This window comes from Sinocyclocheilus anshuiensis, unplaced genomic scaffold, assembly GCF_001515605.1.
Source record: "Sinocyclocheilus anshuiensis isolate Anshui unplaced genomic scaffold, SAMN03320099.WGS_v1.1 scaffold918, whole genome shotgun sequence".
NCBI lineage: Eukaryota > Metazoa > Chordata > Actinopteri > Cypriniformes > Cyprinidae > Sinocyclocheilus > Sinocyclocheilus anshuiensis.
Window position 1 is genome coordinate 13,665 of NW_015540946.1, and position 11,043 is coordinate 24,707.

Consider the following 11,043-nt stretch of genomic DNA (forward strand, 5'->3'; position numbering starts at 1 on the left):
CCTCAAGGACATCGCGTGCGTGCTCTTTGCCCAAACAAACAACGCAGAGATCGTGTGTGTCATCAGGTGTCAAATAACGATGACGCAGATGCACACACCCTCTAAACGCTTTGCCAGTGCTCGCCATAACGATAGGAATATAGATCGCTCTTACCACGGAAATGCACGCTTCAAACAAAACAGTCAGTGAAGACGAAGAAGAGAATGACATGTTCTCCCGGTGCCTATTTATACTAATAGTCGCACCGGTAGTGACGTCATGGGCTGTCACCGGCCAACGTGTTGTTGCTGTTTTTTCGATGTATGCTTCAGACACGGGTCACGACGAGGCGTTCCCCATAGCGCCCCCTAGAGGACGCAGTTCGAAGTTCCCTTGAAAGGGAAACCAGTCTTATAAACTCCTTGATTTTGTTTAAGCAACTTTAAATATAATATTCATGCACAATAAACTATTGTAAAATTTATTTACATCACTCGACACAAAGGTTTTTGCAGGTTTTAATAAAATGTAAATTAATAACAATAAACAAGCATATTTCCAGTACGCGCCTCAGGCTTGCACAGTATCGTCAACTCACTCAACAGAATCTTCGGTAATCCTTGGCAAACTTCGCCACGGCTCATTCGGTTCTTGTTGAGTCCACGGTAATTCTCGGCAAACTTCGACAGTTGGTTGAACCGGCTCATTCGGTTCTTTTTGAGTCCTCTGTAATCCTCGGCAAGCTTCGACAGTTGGTTGAACCGGCTCATTCGGTTCTTTTTGAGTCCTCGGTAATCCTCGGCAAACTTCGACAGTTGGTTGAACTGGCTCATTCGGTTCTTTTTTAGTTGGCTGTGCGTCCTGCGTCATCAACCCGGAACTAAAGTTCGATTCAGTTCGATTTGTGAACCGCCTCAACCGGTTACTTCCTGAGAACCGGCTCAAAAGAACGATTCGTTCAAGAACCTAACATCACTACTTGAAAGTGCTTCAGATAAAATACCACCTAAGAGCATTGAAAGACCTTAATGAGGTGACTTTTTCCTGCAGTAAATGGCAGGAAAGCGGAAAGCTAACCAGTTCTATACAAGCTTTAAGAGCTTACTTTTTTCTTATCAGCCAACAACTAGGAATAGGGAATAGCGTGCAGGACCTACAGAGTTATGACCACTGGATAATTTTGTAATTGATAAATGTAGTTCGAAGGTTTTCTCATCCTAAAAGCTCAAACCTTTAGCAAAAACATTGTGAATGCTTCATATGCGGTTCGAAGGTTCCTAAAAGCTCAAACCTTTAGCAAAAACATTGTGAATGCTTCATATGCGGTCTTCTTAAATCTTAAAGTCACCAATTCACAAATTTAATTCACAAATTAAAATTCTGTCATTATTTACTCATCCTCATGTCATTCCAAATCTGACTTTCTTTCTTCTTTGGAACACAAAAGTAGATATTTAAAAGAATGCTGGTAATCAAACCATTTTAGTGACCACTGACTTCCAAAACAAAAACAAAACTGAGACATTCTTCAAAATCTTTTATTTTATGTTCTTAAAGTTATACTGTTTTAGAACGACATGAGGGTGAGTAAATGAATTTCATTTTGGGCTAATTAATGATTAGCTTTTACAATCAGCAAGAAAAAATATATTCACAACCCATTTTACTTATGAAATGTGATACATTTCTGAGCAAAAAGGGATATTTAGAAGAAAGAAATGTAGGCCTGTTTGTTGTTACATTTTTTATATTTTGTGTTTATCTGAATTGATTGGAATGTGAAAAGTGGTGGGAGAGGAGGGGTTAAAAATTAGAGGACTTGAAAAATAAGAGGACTTGATGATGTCAGCGAATTGGACATTTGTTTCAGAGGTGGAGCATATTTTTCAATGTTGTGTGTGTGTGTGTGTGTGTGTGTGTGTGTGTGTGTGTGTGTGTGTGTGTGTGTGTGTGTGTGTGTGTGTGTGTGTGTGTGTGTGTGTGTGTGTGTGTGTGTGTGTGTGTGTGTGTGTGTGTGTGTGTGTGTGTGTGTATTGATTAAACTTTTTTCTCCCATTGAAGATAATATTAAAAACTAAAAACCTGTGTCAGTTTAGATTTTATTTTGCTAATTTTTTCTTGAGATCCAATTTAAGGAAAGTCTTATTTTTGTAGAATTCGTTCGCATCTGCATCTGTGTAACTTTCCACTCAACTATCATTATCACTATTCCTAACTGACAGCTACACAAGCTGTTTGAACACACTCTTCACACACTTATTTGTGATTTTCATAATAAACAAGCATATTTCCAGTACGCGCCTCAGGCTTGCACAGTATCGTCAACTCACTCAACAGAATCTTCGGTAATCCTTGGCAAACTTCGCCACGGCTCATTCGGTTCTTGTTGAGTCCACGGTAATTCTCGGCAAACTTCGACAGTTGGTTGAACCGGCTCATTCGGTTCTTTTTGAGTCCTCTGTAATCCTCGGCAAGCTTCGACAGTTGGTTGAACCGGCTCATTCGGTTCTTTTTGAGTCCTCTGTAATCCTCGGCAAGCTTCGACAGTTGGTTGAACCGGCTCATTCGGTTCTTTTTGAGTCCTCGGTAATCCTCGGCAAACTTCGACAGTTGGTTGAACTGGCTCATTCGGTTCTTTTTTAGTTGGCTGTGCGTCCTGCGTCATCAACCCGGAACTAAAGTTCGATTCAGTTCGATTTGTGAACCGCCTCAACCGGTTACTTCCTGAGAACCGGCTCAAAAGAACGATTCGTTCAAGAACCTAACATCACTACTTGAAAGTGCTTCAGATAAAATACCACCTAAGAGCATTGAAAGACCTTAATGAGGTGACTTTTTCCTGCAGTAAATGGCAGGAAAGCTAAAACCTGTCCAGTTCTATACAAGCTTTAAGAGCTTACTTTTTTCTTATCAGCCAACAACTAGGAATAGCTTTGTAGGTGCAGGACCTACAGAGTTATGACCACTGGATAATTTTGTAATTGATAAATGTAGTTCGAAGGTTTTCTCATCCTAAAAGCTCAAACCTTTAGCAAAAACATTGTGAATGCTTCATATGCGGTCTTCTTAAAGCGGTAGTTCACCAATTCACAAATTTAATTCACAAATTAAAATTCTGTCATTATTTACTCATCCTCATGTCATTCCAAATCTGACTTTCTTTCTTCTTTGGAACACAAAAGTAGATATTTAAAAGAATGCTGGTAATCAAACCATTTTAGTGACCACTGACTTCCAAAACAAAAACAAAACTGAGACATTCTTCAAAATCTTTTATTTTATGTTCTTAAAGTTATACTGTTTTAGAACGACATGAGGGTGAGTAAATGAATTTCATTTTGGGCTAATTAATGATTAGCTTTTACAATCAGCAAGAAAAAATATATTCACAACCCATTTTACTTATGAAATGTGATACATTTCTGAGCAAAAAGGGATATTTAGAAGAAAGAAATGTAGGCCTGTTTGTTGTTACATTTTTTATATTTTGTGTTTATCTGAATTGATTGGAATGTGAAAAGTGGTGGGAGAGGAGGGGTTAAAAATTAGAGGACTTGAAAAATAAGAGGACTTGATGATGTCAGCGAATTGGACATTTGTTTCAGAGGTGGAGCATATTTTTCAATGTTGTGTGTGTGTGTGTGTGTGTGTGTGTGTGTGTGTGTGTGTTTGTGTGTGTGTGTGTGTGTGTGTGTGTGTGTGTGTGTGTGTGTGTGTGTGTGTGTGTGTGTGTGTGTGTGTGTGTGTGTGTGTGTGTGTGTGTGTGTATTGATTAAACTTTTTTCTCCCATTGAAGATAATATTAAAAACTAAAAACCTGTGTCAGTTTAGATTTTATTTTGCTAATTTTTTCTTGAGATCCAATTTAAGGAAAGTCTTATTTTTGTAGAATTCGTTCGCATCTGCATCTGTGTAACTTTCCACTCAACTATCATTATCACTATTCCTAACTGACAGCTACACAAGCTGTTTGAACACACTCTTCACACACTTATTTGTGATTTTCATTCTCCCACTGGATTTGTCTCTCTCTACAAGCAGCAGGTACAATAGGTCCAAAACTCAAATCTAATGTTTGAGATTTGAAGATTGTTTGAGATTTGAAGATCTGAACCTCTGCCCTAACTTTCTCTCTCCTTCTCTCCTTCTCTCCCTCTCTCTCTCTCTCACACACACACACTGTATGCATATGAGTTTACACACACACACACACACACACACACACACACATACTGTATGCATATGAGTTTACACACACACACACACACACACACACACACAGATACTGTATGCATATGAGTTTACACACACACACACACACACACACACACACAGCCCCATGTGACACACTCTTCACACACTTATTTGTGATTTTCATTCTCCCACTGGATTTGTCTCTCTCTACAAGCAGCAGGTACAATAGGTCCAAAACTCAAATCTAATGTTTGAGATTTGAAGATTGTTTGAGATTTGAAGATCTGAACCTCTGCCCTAACTTTCTCTCTCCTTCTCTCCTTCTCTCCCTCTCTCTCTCTCTCACACACACACACTGTATGCATATGAGTTTACACACACACACACACACACACACACACACAGTCCAATGTGAAACCTGTTGGCAGGGAAAAGCACTACAGTTTGGAGTGGGTGGGTGTTGCAAGTGGTGATGCTGCCGTTTGTGAAGTCTCTTGAGAGTCAATCCAAATGTTTCAGACAGAATGCAAAAAATAGCAAATTAATGCCCCTGAAGAGTACCCACCCACTGGAGTCATGCCCTCGCTTAAAATACATCATCCGTCCACACACATACACAAAAATAAATAAATAAAAATTCAGGGCTGTGTGGTTTGGTCCAGGTGGAGGGAGTTTGGAGTGTCGAGGTATTTATTATTGTTCGCTTGAAGCGAACTTGCTCCGTGCAAATGCAAATTGAATCAAAACGCAGGACTGAAACTCTGACGCTGTGGGAAACAAATCCTCTCCTAGTACAGAATTGTGCTATTGAAATTAAAATTCTAGTGATTTTTAATTGCGTAAAATATTACACAACAATACGAAAACATTACGAAATGGACTATTTTGGTGTAGTGCCACTCACGGTCGCCGTGATTTTGCCAAGTAAGACATGTTCCTGAATCAACATCTTTTGTTGATCCTGGATCAACATTACTGTCCAAAAATATAGACGAAAACCAATCCCTAACCCAAGTATTCACGTTTAATTTTTTTCCTGTTGATTATTTCAGGTCTACACTATGCCTTTCAATCCAATGGAAATTTCATTTAGAATGAGCTCAACTGGATCAACTGATGTGTTTACATGAAGATTTTTCAGTCCAGATATAAAGTGATTATTTGGGTGCTTGTAAATATAGCTATGGTTGCCTTTTGTATTTATTATCTAATTTTCAGCTGTCTTGAAATTGGGCCCTGGTGAGTCCATGTGCCAAAGCTACTGACGTGTATCTGCTCCGCTTTTCGAAATCCTCTGATTGGTTTATTGGATCAGTTAGTTAGAAAAGCCTGTCAGCATGTATGACACTTTAGGGAAAAACCGGGAGAGCCGTGACGGGATTTAGCGCTCCCTGGGACCATCGGGGTCACGAGTCCACTCCATGCTCATACAAGCTTCTTTTACAGCATGTGTTTATGCTCTGATCACCATATGTAAGCACAAATAAAAGAGGAAGTGAGGGACACACAAAGAGCACAAAACACTCACAGGATGCTGTGTTTCCTCCCACCATAGGCCGGGGTTTAAGGGCTAGTCATGTGATGCGGGGAACGTGTTGGTGGTCTCACTCAATCCCCCCCTTCTCTCTTTCACACTCTCCCCCATCGTCTCCACCCGTTCTCTCACCCCTAACCACAATGCAGCTCGACCTCCAGCCTAATTGGGCTGCAAGGGAGGAGAGATGGAGCGAGGGGGGAGGGAGAGAGGAGGCCAAGACTGTTGTTTTTTTTTTTAGGAAGATTCCCAAGACTCAGAAGGGTAGATACTGCTTACGCAAATGACAAAGGCCTTTAGTTAGAAGACTTCTATCAGTGCATACATATAAACACACACACACATACATACAAGTGATGGTTCAAAATTGAAAAGTAGAACAAAGTGGCAAAATGGTTACGACAAGGGTTTATCATTGAACACAATGTTTTTACTGAATACAAGTGGGGTCCTACAGTCAGAGACCACTAGCATTTTAATGCCTTTTTTTGTTTTAATGCCTTTTTTTCATATTACCATCATAACAAATCAATTGGGGGAGGGGTGGGGGAATAAATAAATAAATTAATTAAATAATTAAACAATTTCAGGATTTTTCAAAAAGTATTTAGAATAAATATGAACTGAATTTCTATTTTAAATTCAGGATTCTCAGTGCGAACCCCAGACTATATCTGCCAGAAATCATTATTGAAAAAAAAAATCTTTTAAGTTTTAATACTTGTAGTTAATACTTAAATGTTTTTAAAAACCGATATTCTGGTTTTCCAATGCAGATTTAATTATTTATTTATTTTTAAAATGCTAGGATATTGTGACCCATCGGGGGCCCATGAGGGAGCGGTGCAGATAGGACAGGAACTCAGTGTTGCAAAACTCCAGCTGCAGCATGAAGTTCTGCTTTCTTTTGGCTAGTCATTGCCATTCTACAACCTTAAGACTTTACTCTAACAGACATTTACAAAAAATTATTTACTTTTCATTCTCCCTGCCCTGATTCTACCAACTTCTTTTCAATATTATCTCTCTTTTATAAAATGCAACTGTGCAGTGCAACAAAATCATACCGTTCATCCAATTACAATGACAGATGATTTTTTCCTCCTTTTCTGGAAAACAAAACAGTTGTCTGTCTTTCATAACACACCTCAATAAATTATTTAATTCACCTCATCTTATGTCACTGATCAGCCATATAACATTTAAAAAATCTTAACTGCATTGTAAAGCCACAGAAAACTTGTGTCCAAATTAAAATGAAATAATATATATATTACATAAACCAAACAGTTCAAACAAACCTTTGAACTGATCAACAAACAAAGACAAGGAGTAACTCTGGGAGATATTTCTGTCTGAATGAAACTCTGATACTCCATAGGTTGAATACCTCAACAGTAGGAGGGTTTGTCATTCCATGATGTTCAGAGACATTCATTCATGCAAGGCTGTGTGTCTCTCAAACATCACAAGAGCAGGCAGAGCTGGCAGTGTTAAGTTAACCTTAGACGATTTACACGGATGCTGAGAACATCACATGAAGACACCATCATGCCATTTACAATTTACACATGGAATGAAATACTGAAGAGATTTGTTTTGTTTTGATTTTTTTAGTTATATATAATATATATCCACACTCATACCACGGTTCACAAACTTCAAAATATTTAACAACACCATTGCTTTTATACTACAGTAATCGTACCCTGTTCGTCCCTCAGAGATCCGCCTCGTCTCAGCTCTGATTATAGAAAGGGCTTCAAATTCTTCTGGAAAACTTTGCCGCATTGGTAGAGGGGTTGCCGCTCACAGCAAACACATTTAGTCCAATAATGCAAGGGTCACGTAGATGCTCTGGAGCTTAATCCCAGGCAATGACATCTCAAGTTTTCTCGAAGGGTTTTCAGTTAAACACGCACCTTAACATGGAAACCAGGACTACAACTTCAGTACCAGCACACACACACACACGCACGCACAAAGGAGAAAAACTGCATATTTAAGACATACAAACTCACAAACTGAGACTGCCTTCAAAACTCATTTTGGGGAGCACCCTCAAAGAAACCATTTAGAGAACAATGAACACAGGACTACTGGACTATTTAACGGTGTGACAGCGTTTTCCTTCCATTTGGTCAGAACATGTTTAACCAAATACAATACAAATATTTGTATACGAATACAAAATGGTATAGACATCTAATCTTATAGCTTCATATGGCAAATTCATGACCTCTGTAAGCAAATTGTGTATATAAAGCCACAGTATGACCGTATTGTATGCTAACCTTTGGAAATGAATCCCAATATATTTCATTATTTGGGACTTGGTAAACGCCACTATGTAAAAATCACACATTTAGATCGCTCTTCCAACTGAAAACATGAAGGATGTTGCCGTGAGTTCAGTTTTTATCGGGGGGTCTATGTTCTGTACTGTTTTTTTTTTTCAACCCATCAGTTTTCAGATTAGTTTTTAATCTGAATATAACTGTCCAGCTCCAAAACGTATGTGGGAAAAAAAGTTTCCCGAAAATATTGCCTCAGCAACCATTTTCATCTCTCTTCCCCTCCATAATCTCTTGCTACATTCCTTCCTCAAGCTCTCATTTGTGTCAAATTGGAGAAACTTTGATTTAGTGCAAAATGCTCTGAAAATCCTCGATTTTGAAAAGTATGAGTCCACCTCTTTACAATTCTGAGAGGCATCAAGTGTGCAGGTTGACGACATGAAAAAACGCAAGACTGAAAACATAACAGCACTGATGAGACAAAAGGGGGCGAAAGTGATTAAAAAAGAGAGATAATCAGAGCTCAAATTAATTTCAAAACAACAACAACAATAAAAAATAATAAAAGGACAAAAAGAAACCCCTATTGATCATTCCAAAACTTTCTTGTCTAATGCTTCTTTGCCATTTGTCCGCGAGTAGGGCTCAAATGCGGACGAGCTCAGGAAGCGGGCAGAAAGTTCCTGCAAGTTCCCCGCGAGGGATCCAGCCATGCCAAGCGGGGTGGAGGAGATGCGTGAGGAGACCGACCCGAGCAGAGAGGGCATAGGGAAGCTAAACAGCCCATGGGCAGGCGAAGATCCCTGCAGTCCTGTGACTGTCCCCGAACTGGTCACCGCTGGCAGCGGCGGGCTCCCCCCGGCTGTGCCTGAGCTGGCGGCACTGCTGCTACTGCTGCTGGAGGAGCCTCCATTAGCGGTGATGCCCAGGGACGGCCCACGCAGGGCTGAGCCTAGCGACGAGCTCCCGCAGTGGGGCAGCAACCCTGGCAGGCCTGGGGGAGTGAGGAGCCGGCCCTGCTCCAGGAGACGCAGGACGCTGCAGGTGGCGGCTGTCTCAGAGACCATGGAGCGCAGCTCTGAATCCTTGCCCTGATCCTTCTTCTGCTTAGTGCGACGATTCTGAAACCACACCTTTACCTGTCGAAAGGAACGATAGAGAGAAATTTGTTTAAAATAGAAAACAACAAAGCAATATAATATGGAGAATACTGTAAGCTTGCATAATGCTACTATTTCTTCAAACTGGTTTAAATGTTAATTATTAATAAATAAATGAAAATTAAATAAGATACAATTTAAAAAGTAAAACAATTATTTGATTTTTAGATACCATGAATTATAAAGTCTATTAATAGAGACGACATAAATTAAAATGTAATTAAATTATGTATATATAAATTAATCTAATTAAATAAGCAGTGGTAAAGTTTAATTCTTAATGCACCAATTTAATATGTATTTTGGCACAGTAAAAAAAAACGTGGGCTAAAATTAAATTGAAATTTGAAAAGTGTAAGTTAAACTTATTTTTAATGAATTTAATTTAAATAAAAAGGGTAATTGTAAATAAAAACCTATATAATGGACAAAAACATGCACCTATTCTTTTGAAAAAAAACGCAACACGAGCTCCTTTTGCAAGGACGGATGGATCAGTACTGTTTTGAACCACGTAATTGTACTGTATCCATTTAATTTAGGATTACAAAGAAAGAGGAATGGCAATTTCCAGATAATACATGTTTAGATCAAGTTCCGATGGCAGAACAAAATCATAATATATATATTTATTTTCTATAGAGAAAAGGAGGCCCACTTTATATTTGTTATATTTGTCACTTAAAAATGATTCATAATAGTTTCAGAGGAATAAGAACAATGAAGTATGACTAACATCTCAGAATTGTGTCAAGCAGTTTAACTGTCACATTTATATAAAAAAACACATTAAAATAACCATCTTAAATGCATCACAATAAAAATTGTAATACTATTTAAATATCTCGTGATATATCAAGATGATTAAATAAAGAATAAGCTGCTGTATTTTCAAAGCTGTTAGTTACATAAGTGCATGCCTTAACAGTTTCATCAGTGTTGTAATGGAATGCTAAATATTGAGTTATCATATTAAACCTGCTATTGTCTCTAAAGCACTAAAATAAAGCACTAAAGCAGATACCATGAACCGGAAGGTCACGAAAAACATTGAGTTACGAGCAATTCCACCTTATAAAAACATAATATTTTTCCCTCTAGTTCTCCATGCATTCTTGACTCTACCTTTGAGAAATACAAAATGCATTGCTGGTACACTTTCACAGATTTCCTTGTTTGATCTTTCCACAGAACATTTAGTGTTTCAGAACACAATGTTAATTTCATGAAGCCGTCATTAAGGAACACTTCACCATCTTTATCAGGCGGCCAAGAAGAGACACGGGAAGCTTTAATGTAATCAAGGCATGGATTTGAACTGCACTGCAGCATGGGGCATTAGAGAGGGCATTAGTGAAGATAACTCTATTGTGCTCCCTGTGTTAGCAGCACCGATCTGCCTCAGGGCTTTAAATGTCTTAATTTCACCCCACAGGAGAGCAGAAGAATTTTAAAGTCATTAGTGGGGTGATGATGTGATAGAATGTGACAGTTCAAATGGCCAATAGAATTAGAAACATTGAGACAGAATTGTTGTTTTGCAGGTGTTCAGGGTGTTTAATTAGGGGAGCCCTGATCAATATATGACTGCAATATTGAGTGTTAAAATGAGAAAAAGCAGCTATATATTTTTATATCTTGTGAGCCATCATGTCTTTTTTTTCTTAATAAATGAAGTACTTGGTCACACAAGCATGTGCTATAATGAACATGTTCACTAATGAATAAACAAATAAAAATGTGGATTCCAAAATTAGTCGTACTATTGCAGTCAGAGTTTCCCCACGCTGCAGGTTATCCAGGGAGACACGTAGAGAGAGAGAGAGGGATAAAACGAGGCCGAGAGAGAGAGAGCGAGAGAGAGAGAGAGAGAGAGAG

At 38.7% G+C, this 11,043-nt stretch overlaps 1 protein-coding gene across 2 annotated transcripts in view; it reads right to left on the minus strand.

Annotated features, from left to right (window-relative positions):
- Positions 1–7,396: 7,396 nt before the first annotated feature.
- LOC107689770 (ventral anterior homeobox 1-like) overlaps positions 7,397–11,043 on the minus strand; it is an 11,142-nt gene continuing 7,495 nt past the window's right edge. For both annotated transcript variants that reach the window (XM_016487914.1, XM_016487915.1), the window contains one exon: positions 7,397–9,144. In XM_016487914.1, the coding sequence (XP_016343400.1) occupies positions 8,596–9,144 (549 nt within the window). In that variant the 3' untranslated portion in view covers positions 7,397–8,595. The remainder of the gene's footprint in view (positions 9,145–11,043) is intronic.